This window comes from Prunus avium, chromosome 6 (assembly GCF_965620075.1).
Source record: "Prunus avium chromosome 6, drPruAviu1.hap1.1, whole genome shotgun sequence".
NCBI lineage: Eukaryota > Viridiplantae > Streptophyta > Magnoliopsida > Rosales > Rosaceae > Prunus > Prunus avium.
Window position 1 is genome coordinate 32,612,221 of NC_142289.1, and position 17,044 is coordinate 32,629,264.

Below are 17,044 nucleotides of genomic sequence, written 5' to 3' on the forward strand. Positions count from 1 at the left end.
GTGACAATATATTAAAACATCGTTAAAATTGACCCAATTGACCGTGAACAATATCAAGTTGATTACAACAAAAATTACAATATTGTAAGAGCAGTTATCCCTACATCTGAGGTCCTGTAGTCAAATCGCCCTCTCTCAATACCATTTGTATAAAACAAAAAATTATGATAACCATTTAAATATCCCAAAATCGCTTAACCTCAAGTGTAAACACCTACCTAAAGAAATGGCAAGCTCCCAATATCCCCCAAATACTGCTGTGATAGAGACTAGTGGATTCCAGCACAAGATATTCATCATTACTTGCATGTCGATTGAAGATAAAGTCAAATACATTTTAAGGTTTTGTTTTTACTTTTGTTATTCATCTCCTCTCATCCTTTCTCTCAATCTCATATCATCACCTCCATTTTCACACTCATTTTCCTCTATACTCTATCACAAAAACTAAAAACTAAAAACTAAAAACTAAAATTAAAATGATTATCAAACAAGCTCTAAATAATTAACGAAAAATGTGGAGGGTTGTTTTTCACATGTCAGAGTGATGCCAACTTGTCCACCTAACGTACACAGCAAGTTCTGGCCCCCAAAAAAAAACGTACGCAGCAAGCAAGTGGCTGAAAAGAAGGAGAAGGTATGAATGCTACATGATTATGAACCTAGAATATTAAAAAGTTAAAAGACTTGGAAATTGGAATATGCAAGAGAGAAGGGGAGGGGGCCCAAAAGAATGAACGTTATAGCCGTTCTTGAATGACATCTGGAATATGCAAAACCGAAAGTACCAAGAAAGTTTTCATAAAAAAAAATTATAGTACCTAGAAACTACCAAGTAGTCGGTGCTACCTGACTTTTTGGTCAAACTTATCTATATATTTATCTATACATTTTTTATTTTACATTTGCATCCATTAAAATGATTTTTTTTTATTTTAGGGAAGGAAAAGGGGGAGGGGAGAGTAAGATATTAAATTGCCTCAAGATAGAATTTGGCTCACTTTTCCGCTATGGTGCTACCCCGTGTGCCATCTATTAAAATGTTTTATTGCATTAATTTTGACAAGAATTGTTTCGTATTTCAATATTTTTTTCGTATTATTAAATCTGACTATCTAATCCAATAATTCAACATCAATTGGATCGGATCTTAAACCATACGGATTAAATTGGATCGGAAAATCCACAATCCAGTACGTATTAGATTGGATTTGGGTGCCCAAGTAATAAAAAGGTCCATAAGCCCCACAATCACTAGGTTGAAAGGCCCAACAACAGATAAGGAAGCCCAAGATCAACCAACCCTTCTTTCTTGTTAGGCCACACCAGGAGAGCCCAAGGCCCCTCTGGGCGCCAATAATCATGCCGGGAAATAAATAAATAAAGTCACATTGCCAACACCAAATTTAAAATAAACAAATAAAAAGAGTACATTTTAAATAAATAGAAATAGAAAATGACCAATTCAATCCTTTACTTCACATGGTACCCAATTTCCATACTTGATTTAGAAAATATTTCTTTGCAAAATGCAGTATGTAGCCCTACTTTTCTGTTTGGAAGTGCTTCTGTTAAAACCAAAAACGCTTTTGATAATGTTTGATATAAAAATTTAGAAGTGCTTTTTGGAGAAGCACTTGCTATGCGCTTCTTCCAGAAGCTTTCCCAAGTGCTTCTCTAGGAAGCATTTCTATTTCTTAAGAAAATTTCAACATCTTTATAATAAAAGCGCTTTTACTTAGCATAGCTTATAAGCATAAGTGCTTTTGAGAAAAGTAATTCCAAATGAGCCCAAAATCAAATATGAAAATTTGTAAAATTGCATAAAGTCGAGCTAAAAAATTCGAAAAAAATAGTTTTTAATTCTATATATGTTTTATATTTTTCCTTCACCCGCTCTCTTTTTTTTTTCAATTTCTCGGCATGTCATTGAAATTTGAAAAAAAAAACTGAGGTGAGGAGATGGATGATAATAATAATATCCAATTCGGACGTAAAAGTCGAATTAAATTCAGTTTTATGATCCTTTTTAATATACGACAAATAGTCCTCCCCTGTTTTTTCTGCGTACATGCCTCTCCGCTCCACCTCCAACAGTCCACTCCTCCACTCTCCAAAAGTCTGAAGTCTGAACAAACAAAGCAAAGCCTTTCTCATATATAGAGACTGCAGAGAGCGCCTCGAAAACTGCAACAACAAAAATTAGAAGAAGAAGACGAAGAGGAAGAAGGACATTCCTCATACTCTGCTTCGTGCATTTACAATATACTTCATTATCTCCCACAAGCTCACCAAGTAAGGTTGACCCATTTCTCTTTTTATGTCTCCATTTTTTCGTTTTTTGTTTTTTGTTTTTATTTTGTAATTTTCTGTGAACTTTCCCAAATATTCTGCTCTTGGTTGTCTGCTGCGAAAATGTGGGGATACAGAGGAAACAGAACAGCACTATCCCATTACCATGCATTTTCAAGCATTTTGCTTCTGATGTCCCAATGGGTTTTCTTTTTCTTTTATTTTCCTACATTTTCCTGGCAACCAAACAAGGTTAGTTCCGTTTTTGGTTTATTTTCATCTTTTAAAGTTTTTTCAAAACTTTTTTTTGTAGTCTCAAGGGTAATGATGTTTCTTTTGAACTTCTTTTTGGCTGAAATGTGAGTATATAAAAAGAAGTTCCTCTGCTAAGTGATACAATACAATGCAGCTCTTCTTTTCTGGCATTTGCAGACTTTGAGCTTCAGCATTTGCAGGCTTTTTGTCTTTTGCAGACTTTGAAAAGCAAAATCGAATCTCAAAAAGTTGTTCCATATAATCTACTTTCCCTTTCCCTCTTCCAAAGAGGCCGTTGATTCAATTTCTTCAGCTACATTACCTGCTTTATTCTGCAGATTCTGATTCCATGGTTTATTTTATTTTATCTCTTTTGGGTTTATGCTGTCTCCAGATCTGTTTCTGTGTGTTTGTTTCAAGGGAAAATAATGATACCCTTCCGAGAAAATAGTGTTTTCTTCGAAAATCAAGAGACAAGCTGATCTGTGGGGGGTTTCAACTCACATAATACATTACCAAAAAGCTTTGAGCAGTTTTGAGAAAACCATTTTGTGTTCTTCCATTTTTAAACTGGTGCCCTCATTTCACGGCAGAACTGGTGGAGGGAACTTTTTCTCCCTAATACGAAACTGCCCTCGTTTGGGAGCGAAATTAGCTGACTATGTTCCTTGTTAGGATAAGGGGTATTTCTGTAATTTGGTCGGCTAGCTGTGATTACAATGATGGGTCTTGATCATGGTTAGACCCTGTGGGGCTGTGGTATCAAGCATTAAATTTGTTTGTTGAGATACCATTTTTTATCTTTTGGTTTGGAACGTTGAATTTATGTTTGGCACATCTTTGCTATAATGGCTTTCTTTGTGATGATAAGGAGCACATGTCCTTCATGAAACCCATTTATTTCTTTTACATTAAAACATTGGATACCCTTGTGATTTTATCTCAACTGTTTCAGGTCGTGTGGGTCGCAGGCACTCAAGTGGTGAAGCTTAAATTAGTTCAATCTCATTCTCACCTTTGTTCCTAGAAAAGGGCAGTTGAATATGCAGACCCCAAAAGCAAGGTAACTTCACTTGCTCTCTTTTATGATTGGTATCTTCTCCTCCGAGGAGCTTGTTCGTATGAGGGGTTGTTTTGTTTTTTGAGGCAACAGGTAATGCTGTATACTTTTCGTTATTGCTGTATAATCTAATGAAACTAATAATGGTGAAGGATACATTTCCAGAAGTGCTAACTGATGCTGCGAGAAATTGACGTTGTTGTTAGCTCTTTTTTATGCATTTATATTTCTTTATTGCGAGCAGCCTCTCCTTTAATTTTTATAAACTCAACTTTTTACATCTGGTTTCGAGTTTGTCCTATTTCTGTGGAACATCGTACCAATCTATTTGTGGCACGTCCACTGCTGATAGTAGTGGACTGGTTTTGTGGTAAGGGCCTTGGTAGCAATATCTATCTATCATATCAGCATCAAAATAAAGATTTGGCAACTTGTCGTCTCCTCTGCCTTTGAGGTTAAGCTGGGGCCTCTTGGCAGCTATACTGCTGCCCTCAAGACCCAGTGCAGCTATCAAAGGAACGTAATGGGCCCCATGAACCAATTAAGTGACTTTAGTTGCATAATCTCATGCGCACATTAGATTGAGGACTTATTGGTTGGGCAATTTGATTATATGGGGAAGGAATTTTATCATTAGTTGGTATCAGCATCATTATGTACAACTTCTTAGCTTACAAAAGAGAAGGATTATATCACTGTGTTGCATTTGTTTGTAATTTTCTGTGTTGGCCTGTGTTTGTTATGTGGAATCTTTTTATTACTGAAGGTCATTGCAGGAAACATTTTCTTGGTCGTTTTCTTTGTGTCAGTGCGTATACTACTTTATGTTTGTGTGGGATCTTTCCATTACTGCAGCTGATTGGAATTGTGGACTTGCAACAATTATGATTCTCGAAAGTTTGAAATTTTTTTAGGTCATTTGTTTGAGAGTGGATAAAAACTGGATAAAATTGTTTTATGATATGAATATTGTAAATGTTGGTAAATTGTTTTAAGCAACCAAACTGTTCATGTCAAGTGGAATTATATTAGTTGCACGGAATATGGATCTTAGTTATACTGTAAATCGGCAAACAGTGCCCCCCAAAACGTTCTATACGGGGAAAGTTGTTTCTTTCCAGTAAATATGGCATCCCTCTTAATATTGTATCAACTTTACTCATTTTATTATTTTATCCTCCATTAAATATTTTGGTAGAGACTTGCTCCTAAGTTCTAAATATGTTGCCAAGGTTTGCACAATGTCCATTTATCCACCAGCCACTGTAGGATATAAGTCAAATGTCAGTATTCTAGGATGAAATCTTGCAATGTACATAACCTGTGTTTTTCATGAAATAAAGCACAAGTTCATCGTTCTGAGAGTTACTATTTTGAATTCCTTTTGAATTCCCAGAACATTGTGATAGTTGACCTGATCTTCATTTGATTCATTTATTAATTTTCTATCAGGAGTGGCTCCTCTGAAGTGCCTCAAAGGGTCTCTCCACCTCAAAGGGTCTCCCCTCGAGTTGCTCGCCAACTCAGGCCAACTGCATTGGAGACTGATTCTGCATCTACTTCAAGTCAAGCTAGAAGAATATCTAAAGACAAAAGCCCAAAAGTGAATGAGCGGAGATCACCCAGAAGTCCATTGCCTGAGGTAGTTTTGAACGGATTCCATGGATCCTTCTGTTTCACAATATATAGAATGCTGTATAACCACTAGAGTGTACTGTAAGGATAGTCTAAACCTGGGGTTTTATACTTTATGTGCTAGAAGCTTCATAAATGCTTTAGTTGCAAGAGAACCTGTTTGGATTTTGAATAGACATAATTATATGAGTTTGCTTTCTGGTTGGATTTTTTTCTCTTTCTTATAACTTTATGAGAAATGGCAACATATTTTTAGGCATCACATTTTTCTTTAACTTTTTTCCTTTCTGTTTAAAAATATTGAAGCTGGAGGCCTTTGTTTCTTCTTTATTAATTTTTAGTGTCATTCTTCTTTATTAATTTTTAGTGTCATACGCCAACATAAATTATGATGATATAGAAGGAACATTTTGGTTGTAGAGGCGGCAGAGAAGCTTCTCATTTCTGAAGAGAAAACCCTGTTCTGCCTAATCTATAAATGCAGGCCCATTACAGTACATGTAACATTTAACATGTTTCTTCAGTTATTCTTACCTTTACAATTAATACATATTCATGGTTTTTGTTAGCTCAGTTCTTCATCATGTTATAAAAGGTCTTTCTTCATCTTGTCTTTGCTCCAATGCCATCCTTACTTGGGTACCTTTTTCCTCATGTGTCACAGCTGTGAGATTTGCTAGTAAAAATGTTTGTATTGCATACATTGTATACTTGTTATGTGATGTAGAAAAGGTTCTAAAAATTCGTCTATATTCTTGACCCAGAAGAAGGGCCCTAGTAGAATATCTGAATTGGAATCTCAGATTTCTCAGCTCCAGGAAGATCTGAAAAAAGCAAAGGACCAGTTGCAATCTTCCGAATCATGCAAGGAAAAAGCTCAGCAAGATGCCGAGGAGTCCAAGAAGCAATTACTGTCCTTGTCTTCGAAGCTCGAAGAATCCCAGCTGCAGCTTCCGGAGCTTTCTCTTTCTGAGGAAGCTCGTGTTATCAAGCTCCACAAGATATCACAAGAAAAAGATCGAGCATGGCAGGTCGAGCTTGAGGCTGTGCGGAAGCAGCAATCAGTTGACTCAACTGCCTTGGTATCTGCCATTGATGAGATTGAGAGGCTTAAGGGGCAACTTGAATCACTAGCTGCATCTGAGGCTGAGCAGACAAAGCATGCAGAATCAGCAAATGCCGAGCTCCAAAGCTTGAAAGGAAACTTGGCAGAAACGCTTTCTCTTTTGGAGAACATGAAGAACCAATTAAAGGACAGCAAGGAATCAGAAGCTCACGCACAAGCACTGGTTGGTGAAACCCTACTGCAGTTGGAATCTGCAAGGACAACAGTGGAGGCACTCAGGTTAGATGGCATGAAATCAACAGAAGCTTACAACTCCATTGCTTCAGAGTTAGATCAGTCAAAGGCGCATATAAATTTACTAGAAGAACTTGTTAGCAAACTCAAGGCTGACCTAATTATTGCAAGCAGCAATGTTTTGCAAAATCAGACTGGTGACCATGACCTTCAGCAGGAATTTGGAGAAAAGCGAGAGAATATGGAATCAAACCAGACTGAGGCAGAGTTTCACACCTTGAAGTCTGAAGTAAAACGGCTAAGATCTACTCTTGAAACCGCTGAGACCAAATACCATGAAGAACAAACTCAGAGCACAGTGCAGCTAAGAAGTGCTAATGAACTGGTGGAGCAGATAAAATTTACATCTAGTCAGAGAGAGGGGGAACTGCAGGCAGAACTGAAGAAAACCAAAGCTGAAATTGAAGAGTTGAAGGCACACCTGATGGATAAGGAAACTGAATTACAATGCATTTCAGAGGAAAATGAGGGGCTGAATTCCCAACTTGAGAAGAGCCTGTCATGCCAGAGAGAGTATGAACTGGAAAAGGAATTGAAAGAACTGAAAGGGCATGTTGCAGATTTTAAGGCTCATTTGATGGATAAGGAAACAGAACTACAGATTATATCTGAAGAGAATGACATGCTGAGATTGGAAATCAACAAAATCCAAATGGACAAGAGTAAAATAAACAATGAGGTAGTGGCTGAAGTAGAGGCAGCAAGGTACGCGGAGCGAGAGGCTCTCACGAAGCTTGGGATTGTGATGGAGGAGGCAGATAAGAGCAACAAGAGGGTAGCAAGGGTGGCTGAACAGCTGGAGGCAGCTCAAGCAGCCAATGCAGAAATGGAGGCAGAACTGAGAAGGCTAAAAGTGCAGTCCGACCAGTGGAGGAAGGCTGCTGAAGCAGCTGCAGCCATGCTTTCAGCCGGAAATAATGGCAAGCTCATGGACAGAACTGCATCTTTGGACAGCAGCTTTAATCATGTTACTGGGAAGTTTGGCTCACCATACTCTGAAGATATGGATGATGATTTACTGAAGAAGAAAAATGGGAACATGCTAAAGAAGATTGGAGTCTTTTGGAAGAAGCCGCAGAAATGAAACGCCGCCGGACAGGTTGATACTTTTACTTTTGCTTACATCCATCAACTTTAAGGTTTTTTCATCTTGCAATTACTTATAATCTAACTACATTTTTATTTTTCTTCTGACAGATGTTATGGTTTTGGGGGAAGAGCTAATCCAGTTGGTTTAAAGTTGGCAATCTACTAAGCTTCTATTACTAGTGTAGCGGCAGCAATGCATAGATTATTTTGGTTCATTCCCTTTAACCCAGAAGAGAGTTTATAATTATGAATTTTCTGCTATATGAAAAAATTGAGCTTTGCTGCCATGAGTTGTGGAAGGTATATATGTATGTATTAGTTAAGGACAAATATTACTGTTATGTGAGACATTATTTACTTATTAAAATATCTGGGTTAGCTCCTTCCCCTCCTTATTGAGCTGTTTGCTTAATTCCTTTGTTAATTGTTGATTGGAAATTTCCTCCTTATTATTATCTGAGTTGATTAAAGTGATGATGTGCCAAGTTCCTTTCTTTCTGCTTTATTTGAAGTGTCATGGTGCATTCTTACCACTAATGTGGCTTCAACCCAAGAGAAGCTCAAACTTCCTACCCAAATTAAGTGTCCCTCATGTCATAATTTTTATTTTCATGGAAGGTCATTTCATAAAATCTCATTAGCTCTTCTTAATTTGATGATTCTTTTTATTTTTATTTTAAATAAACCAAGCGAGCAGGGACTTTTTTGGTTTTTTCTTTTTTAGGGTGGTCATTTTCCCACTCCCCTTTTATCCACCTACACTCCCTTTTATTTTTCTTATACTTTTTACTATAAGATAAAAGAGAGTGTAAGTGAACAAAAAAGGAGTGAGAACATATAATTTTAAAAAAAATGAAGTGTAAGTGGATAAAAAGGGAGTGGAAAAATCAGTACCCTTTTTTTTTATCAAAGAGAAACTTCGTATTGTGTCATGTCTTTTCAAATTTATTGTTCTTGTCCGTTTTTTTTTTCTTATGGAGAAGAAAATTACCACACATATCTCCTAGGATCCCAACATTCGTTCTATGAAAACAAGTTTTAGTTATCACAATAGAAGGAAAGTAGTGAATCTGGATTTGAGTTTATACAACATTTTATAGATCAAAATCAATTACTGGCAAGTTGCAATAACTGAAAAAAATAAAATAAAATAAATTGGAAACTTCTCATTATACAAATGGTACCAACAAATACAATACTTAATTGTATTAGTAGGTCGTACCATTTTCGTCGTGCCAAGAAGTTAGTGTCAAGCAAGAGTAACTCACTTTGGCACAAAAATTTGACTCAAAATTTCTTTAATTAATTTGGATCCGGGGCAAGCCTTTTTTCATTTACCCATCTACCCGAGATCATAGTTTCGGTTCCTCTTTTTCTCAATATCGCTTATATATAAATATAAATATATATACAGTTATTCTCTTATCCGGATGTCCGCACGTTATTATCGTCCGGATCCTATTGTAAACAGGCAGGAAAACAGAGAGGGGTAGTACAAAATACACTGCGTCCGCACGATAATAACGTCCGGATGTCCGCATAAGAGAATTTCTAAATATATATATATATATATATATATAAAGAAAATAAATGGATTGGACTCTGGAAAAACCTCCACATTCAAAGATAGTAGGCGTATGTGTAAATTGAAGTTTAGTGGGCCTTTCATTTAAAGTAGCGTAGGCCCATTATTTGTTTTATATCTAAGCCCAAAACGAAGACCTATATTTAAGTGAGAGTGATAAGCCCCTAGGGTTTCTCATTGCTGTTGGTGACCTAGAGCTGTTTTCTTCTTGCGGCTCCGAATCTTTTCTGCTAGTCGTCGAGTCTCTTCTTCGGTCACCATGGGGTAAGCTTCCTGTTCCTACATCCATTCAATTCAGCTTTCACTTTCTGTTTGTTTTCTCAGAAACTAGTTTCTCGATAGAATTCATTGTATAGAATCTACTCAAAATCTCAGCAATATTAGTTGAATCAAATAGTTTATAGTGCACACGTTTTTAGATCTAAGAACCGAGTGAATATGTTAGTTTTTCAGTGACCGGTTTGTGTTTTTTTAAGAAAGAAATTGAAGCAATGCATTTGACTCGTTTCATTATGGTTTCGATTGCTTAAGTTTCTCCAGTTGGAAAAATTTTGATGTTCGTTTGAAAGGAAAAGTTTTCGTTTCGTGACCATTTTTCCGGGATATGTTTTCTTGACATAAGAAGAACCTTTATGTTGAGTTGGTTCTGTAACCAAAATACAATTGAAATAAGCCGAACCTAAGTTCTAGAAGGCGTTTTTGTTAAATACCATATGACTAAACTTGACTGAACAAAAATAAGCACAAAACTGAAATAGTTTGGGGAAATTTTATATTGATTAGCTGGGTTTTTACCATGTTTATCTTCTTGTATTAGTTATTTGATGCAATGAAAAAAATCAGACTCCATACGTAGTCATCTGAAGTGACTATTCTATTGGCTGTGTTGTTGATACAAGTTTATTAAAACCAACAATGTCAGTACGGATTTTAAATCCTTCTAGAAATAATTGACTTAACACTTGTAGCAACTTTTCGCAGGAAGACACGTGGTATGGGAGCAGCTCGCAAGCTGAAGGACCACCGCAGAAGGCAAAGGTGGGCTGACAAGTCTTACAAGAAATCTCATCTGGGAAATGAGTGGAAGAAACCATTTGCTGGATCTTCCCACGCAAAAGGCATTGTTCTTGAGAAAATGTATGGAAATTCAGCTTGATCCCTTATCCTTCACTTTTTCAACCAATCCTTTGAGGTCCGAATTCTTAGACAATAGTTCTTACATTTTTTTTGGTGTTGAATTGTGCAGTGGTATTGAAGCCAAGCAGCCTAACTCTGCCATTAGAAAGTGTGCTCGAGTTCAGCTTATTAAAAATGGAAAGAAGATTGCTGCCTTTGTGCCAAATGATGGTTGCTTGAACTACATTGAAGAGAATGTGAGTATAGTAGAGAATAAATGCTGCCAGCTCTTGGCTTTCATGTTTGAAAAAATTAAGTCTTTTAGTTGATTGGTTTTGGCTGTACTGATTATTGTGGCCGCATGCAGGATGAGGTTCTGATTGCTGGATTTGGTCGTAAGGGACATGCTGTTGGTGATATTCCCGGAGTTAGGTTCAAGGTTGTGAAGGTCTCAGGCGTGTCACTTTTGGCTCTCTTCAAGGAGAAGAAGGAGAAGCCAAGATCTTGAATTTCCTATAAAATGTTTTGTCTGTTGTGCTACTTAAACGTTTTGATTTGCTACTTAAACGTTTTGATTTAGAGATTTTGTCAGCATTTTATTCCTCCATTGTCCGTTCTCTTCTCCTTTCTATAATCAGATGCTTATGTTTTAATGGAAATTTTGTGGCAAAATATGTTCTTTTTCTCTGATTATGTTTTCTCGATCACTCCAATGCTCATATTTGACTTGGCCCTTTCATCCTTAAATGCTTGTTTATGCGTCGACTGTGTGCATTGTTTTTGACCCAGCTTCTATGTAGGTGCAGTATCAAATCTTTTAGTAGTTAGCAATGTATAGAGACGTGAAGTTTCTGCCTGCATGATCTAGTATCTAAATTTTGATTATGTCACTGCGGAACGAGCCCCATTGCTGGTTTCTGTATTGGTGCTTCTTCTACCTCTTAAAGTGTTGAGCTTTTTAGAGCTTTCTCCTCGTTTGAATTCTCTGAACAAGTATGTAATTTTCTCATATGATTATTGTCCATTTTACCAATACCATATCGATACCTTCAACCTTGCCTGCAAATCTATTAACAAATTCCAAATCCCAAGCAATTTCTTCTAGTTGGCTAACAACTAAAGACGCACTCTACTAACTGGTTTTGCAGTCATCATGATATGGACATGGGTTTAACAAGGTAGATGGTTCTATTCATTGGTCAAGCTCTTGTTTTTTCCACTCCACTAGCAATGGATCATTCTCTTGCACTTGCATATATAATGTATGTTCATTTTTAATTGGGAAAGATTTATGATCTTAATTCTACTTCTACATTTTCTCCAAAACCCAAGTCTCAGTTACCTTTTATATTTGGCCCAGCACTGAGCACACTCAACTCCTTTGTTTTCTCCATCCTATTCACAATCTGCTCTGCTTGTGTAGTTAGCCCAAGCCTGATATGGAAGGAAACAAGTGAAAGGCCCATTTCTTTTGCCCATAATAAACGGCCTCTCTCCCTCTCTTTGTATCTTTCCTTCTTTTTGGCTCTTAAGCCTCTTATGTGAACCCGATCACACCAAAAAAAAAAAAAAAAAAAAAAAAAAAAGGACTCTTATGTGAATGGTAACCTCTTTATTTTTTATTTTCTTTTATACAACCGAGATTGAAAAAAAGGAGAATCAAACCTAGGATATTGGGCGCATAACTAAATACTCTTACACTTAGCTTCAAGTTCAACCCATTTGCACATAAAAACTCGAAATAACTAAATACTCTTACACTTAGCTTCAAGTTCAACCCATTTGCACATAAAAACTCGAAACAACCCGTTATGGAAGTAGCCCTGCATATATACAATCTTATTAAACTATATAATGCACATATTTATATTAAATACTAATGTAAAAATCAACTACCCTAGCTCAATTGTTTTATGTCAAAATTAGTACATCTAATAACATAAACAGCATCTAACCTGATCATCAATGCCATTTCCCCTACAATCTAAACTACTATTTCATATAGGTATGCATGAGATGCTACTTACAATGCAACTCTTAACAGGGATGGTCACCAAGGCAACGTTTATCTTAGCAGCTATGCCTGACACTTTTCTAATTGTCTTAGTTCTTAGTTTTTGGAAGTTTTAAAAAATGTATATACAAGGGCGGATCCACGCTTGGGCTAGAGTGGGCTCTAACTCAGTGCTGACTTTGGAGAGAGACATTGTGTAAGCTCAATTTAGGAAAATTAAATAATAGCCCACCCCTTTTTCTAGAAAGCAGCCCACCTCATATACATTATCTACAGTCGAATACTTTAATACTTTCATTACTAGAGTCTTTTTTCTCTCTCTTTCTTCTTTGGTTTATTTAGCCTCTAATTTGGCTCAAATAATGTTTACATCTCTCTCTAATTTTGTTTTTTCAATTTTATTCATTTTGCTTCTTTTGAAAATATTGAAATATGGACCCTTCCTCATTGAACCACTCCGCCGACCCAAAGTTGGTGAGCTTCAAACTGATCTTCGTCTAAGCCTATGAATTTTGGTTTGTGGTTTTGTGGGTTTTCTTTGTTTATTGTAGGTTTCTTTATTCATGTATCTCTTTGAAAATAGTTTTTTTTTATTAATGAATTTTGAAAATAGTTTTTAATATGAAGGAAATATACTGAATAGTCCAAAAGTATACCACTTTCATTAATCTGAAGGAAATATTGCTTCTTATAAATAAATAAAAATTAGTTAAAAAATAGGGCTTATCTCTAAAAATAAAATAGCCCACCCCCTATAAATATTCCTGGATTCGTCATTATATATATTATTGTTTTGATGAGCAAAAGTTTAAAATTTTGTTGAAAACTCTGAACATGTGACCACTTCTACCATTAAGAAGAGAAATATCATTTTGATGAAAACTTCTGAAAAAAAAAACTAGAAACATCTCTTTTGGAGCGTGACTAAAATATCCATATCATTTGAGTTGAAAATTCGTATAAAATTTAAATTTTGTTGGGGGGAAGAAGATTTTCATTTTAAGAAAAGCAAGGAGATTTAGGTGATTTTATTTATTTGGTAGTACTAGGAGATTTCGTTATCTTGACTAATAAGATGCCGTACCAATTAATATATCTTATATAACAACTTGAGGAGAGCCTGATATCATATAATTATGCAAATTGGACAAATTTTGTAGGGTATGTTTGGTGAGTGAATAACGACCCCTTGTCGTTAATGAGCACTGTCATCTTCAGTATGACATGAAAATCTCATCAAAACCAAACATACCATATCATATAAAAAATTCTGAAGTTGGAATTTGCATGTTTTCATTTTCTATTCTGAAAATCTGGTTGTCCCACTCAAATTCAAAAGGCAGTAAATTTGGCAGACCAGTAATAAAATATGAAAACCAGGCACAGCTGCCTTAAACAGAGATTTTCAAACAGAAGCTGCTGATTCTGCTGACTATTATCTCACGCCCAAATCCTAACTTGGATTTGGTCTGCTAATAATATTAACAGAAAGAAATCCACCAGGAAATTGGTGCCTCATGGAGTCATGCTTCACTGAAATTTTTATGCTTGGGGAGAAGAGAAGAGAACCCTATATCAAATATATAATTATTCCTAGGTAATTTAATAATCCCAATTAAAATATTCCAAGAATATCTACCTGAAAATATGATGTAATCATAGCAGAATATGTTGAAAACACCACTCATTCGAAATCCAAAGCCCTCTCTCTCTCTCTCTCCAACAACTTTGCTTTTCAAAGAGTCAGAGAGTTCAGACTGCACAAACCATGAAACATCACTCTCACTCTCTCTCTCTTCTCTCTCTTAATCTTTTTCTTTTTTTATATGGAAATGTACATATGATTCTTTGGCAACCTCTGCAAGTTTCTCGACTTGGTTAGCAAACAAATCTTGGGGATTTCATGAGTTTTATCAACCAATAAAAAAGGAAACCAAAACTAAGTAAAATGAAAATGGAGATGATGATGATGATGATTCAAGTGAATCATATCGATATGATATAACATCTTAATGCAAAACTTAAAAGCACTAAAACTGACATTTTAAGTCTGATAAGTGAACAAATTAAAGAAGAAGAAAGAAAAAGAAAAAGAAAAACCTATTAAAAACCTATGCTTTCTTAGCTTTTGTTTTTCTTGCTGATCATCACACTAAACACTGCTGAATTCATTAAGGGTTTTACACTAGGGGACTGTGGAGAAGCCCATGCCAAGATGGAGCAAGACCATTCCAGCTCTCTACTCTTCCTGAATCACACTCATTACTAACCATATTATTGTTTGCGTCTCCATTGAGCTGCCATGGGAAGCCCCACAAAACCCTGTTGCTCTCACTTTGATGATCTCTTGCATTGCAAAGCTCTTGCTTCATTGTTGTCACTGTGACTGCTGTGGTGGTTGAGTTGGTCATTTCCTCAAATGGGTGGAGCCCCATTTCTCCACATACCCCATTTTCAACCTCACCCAAACTGCTGCTGTTGCTCCCATTTCCAAACCCATAATACATGTTCTGGAAATTACCATTATGGGTTTCAAGAAACCCAGTCCTGAGTGCATCAAGAAACCCAGGTGCTGCAGCAGCTGAAGTAGCGTTCATGTTAAGGCCATGGTTTCCAAGAATAGAATGATCACCATGGGAAGTGGTGTTGTTGTGGTTTCCCAAAATAGAAAGGTGGTCTTGGTCATCAAAACCCAACTGCCCACATGACTGTCTTTGGAGCCTAGCAAATGCAAGGGTGAGGTCATTTGAGTCATATCCAAGGGAAGGGAGAGGGTTATTGGAATTGGGTGTGAGGGGTTGTTGGTCTTGTGATCTCTTTGATGAGGAGGAGGATCTCTTGTTCTTCCTGCACCCACCACCCACTGGAACATTTCTCAGTGTACCCCCCTTGGTCCAGTACCTCCTGCAGGCCTTGCAGAAGTACCTTGGCTGAGAGAGGCTGTAGTTGTTGTAGTAGCAGAACTTGGTGTTTGTGGAGTCACATCTTGGGCACTTGAGAGCCTGCTCTGGTTGAGGCCTTGGCTTCCTGTCTTGCTGCTGCTGCTGCTGTTGGGTTTTTGAGCAGACCAGCATGTCCAGTGAATGAGCTGACATTTCCTGAATTGGTCAACAAAAGTTGAAAATATTAGAAACACAAAATCAGACAAAAATCTAGGTAAGTCAAGAAATGGAATAGTAGTGCTGGATATATTCTAATCTTAGCTTTTAAGTTACATATGTTACTAATTACAATCACACATGTATCTTGACAGCTTTTTAAAATGAGCCGAAACGGTTTTAGACTGTGAATCTGGATTACACATTAAAAATATGAACCCAAGTGAATTCTAGTTTAGGTTCAAAGTAAGATGATAGCAACATGATTTCATGTTTGCTTGTTTTTGAAGTTTTCTTGACACAAAGCGTGATTTTTTATTTTTTATTTATAAAAAAGACGAAGAGTAAATTAGAGAACAAGAAAGGGGATTATTATTTTCTTGGAAAATTAGACCCCATAACAAAAACCAAAAAGAAATAAATTCGTTCTTCTGGCCAAGTGTGAAAATTCAGTGCCAAGAAAACAGAAACAAAACCCCATGAATTTAATAATTTTCTTAGAATAGAAAACGCGTTATTGTAAATTGTACCCACTCAAGGACAAAAGAAGAAGAAAAAACCATCATATATGCATAAATAACCAAAAACACAACTCAGAGATGAATTCTTCTTATGGAAAGTGAGTACTCTATGCTTCAATTCAATTCAATATTTTTCTTCTTCTTCTTGAAGAGTTGGGACCCAAGAACAAAGAATTAGCTACCAACCAGTAATAAGGTAGATTAAAATTTTATGAAGCACTTATGGACCATGCTAATATTATTGAAAATACAAAACACAGAAACAAGAACAAAAATAAAAGAGAGAAAAGAAAAATAAAATTTGCCCAATTCTTATTGATTCCTACCTGGTGTTGTTGTCCACTTGAAGGATCCATATAGTTCATGCAATCAATCAAACACCTCTCCTTAATTTGAAAGAAATGTTTAGTTTGTGTATGAGAGAGAGAGAGAGAGAGAGAGAGAGAGAGAGAAACTGAAAGGGTATGAAGAGTAAAGAGGGAGTTTTGGGTATAGGCAGAGTATGTCACATGCACAGTGAGGTATATAAAGCAAAGCAAGCCCAAAAACACAGCACAGTGAGAGAGAGATGGGGTAATGATGATGATGGGTTTTGATCGATGAGGGATTTAGATGAGCTAGCTTGCACGCAGAGAAAGTGTGCGTGTTGAGAAAATTCGAGTCTTGTTCATATCTCTGTTCTCTGCAACGGTTTCATATATAATGAGAGAGAGATAGAGAAAGAGAGAGAGAGAGCCAACCAGCAGCAACATCAGCCAGCCCCCACCACCCCCCTCTACTAGTCCCATTCTTGTGTGTGGGGTCCCACTCTCGCGTGTATTCAACTATTTGTGGGCCCCACAACCCCACATTAGTGTGGTCCCCACCACCACCACCACCACCACTTCTTCTTCTACTTGTAATTAACCACACCTCACCTCTCTCTCTCTCTCTCACTCCCACCGCTCAACCCAATTCCTCTCCTAAACCCTTTTATGCAGACAGACTGCAGCACAATCCTCGTGTTCCAAAAACATGAA

General features: G+C 36.7%; 3 protein-coding genes across 5 annotated transcripts; 2 read left to right on the top strand and 1 right to left on the bottom strand.

Annotated features, from left to right (window-relative positions):
* Window positions 1-2,061: 2,061 nt before the first annotated feature.
* RIP5 (ROP interactive partner 5) lies at window positions 2,062-8,097 on the top strand. 3 transcript variants are annotated; one of them, XM_021953480.2, is made up of 5 exons: window positions 2,062-2,295; window positions 3,503-3,610; window positions 5,060-5,249; window positions 6,007-7,701; window positions 7,800-8,097. In XM_021953480.2, the coding sequence occupies exons 2-4, from the start codon at window positions 3,591-3,593 to the stop codon at window positions 7,684-7,686; spliced, it is 1,890 nt and encodes a 629-aa protein (XP_021809172.1). In that variant the 5' UTR covers window positions 2,062-2,295; window positions 3,503-3,590; the 3' UTR covers window positions 7,687-7,701; window positions 7,800-8,097. The 3 variants fall into 3 exon arrangements, with proteins under 3 accessions (XP_021809172.1, XP_021809171.1, XP_021809173.1); XM_021953479.2 differs by having other exon boundaries at window positions 2,063-2,300; XM_021953481.2 differs by lacking the exon at window positions 2,062-2,295 and adding an exon at window positions 2,843-3,285.
* Window positions 8,098-9,406: 1,309 nt separating this feature from the next.
* On the top strand, window positions 9,407-11,064 carry LOC110752761 (small ribosomal subunit protein uS12). Its single transcript, XM_021953487.2, has 4 exons — window positions 9,407-9,540; window positions 10,258-10,413; window positions 10,523-10,649; window positions 10,760-11,064. Exons 1-4 carry the CDS (start codon window positions 9,536-9,538, stop codon window positions 10,898-10,900), a joined length of 429 nt encoding a protein of 142 aa, XP_021809179.1. The 5' UTR covers window positions 9,407-9,535; the 3' UTR covers window positions 10,901-11,064.
* Window positions 11,065-14,367: 3,303 nt separating this feature from the next.
* LOC110752758 (Dof-type zinc finger DNA-binding family protein) lies at window positions 14,368-16,727 on the bottom strand. Its single transcript, XM_021953482.2, has 2 exons — window positions 16,352-16,727; window positions 14,368-15,504 (listed from the first exon to the last, which is right to left on the bottom strand). Exons 1-2 carry the CDS (start codon window positions 16,388-16,390, stop codon window positions 14,587-14,589), a joined length of 957 nt encoding a protein of 318 aa, XP_021809174.1. The 5' UTR covers window positions 16,391-16,727; the 3' UTR covers window positions 14,368-14,586.
* Between the last annotated feature and the right edge of the window lie 317 nt (window positions 16,728-17,044).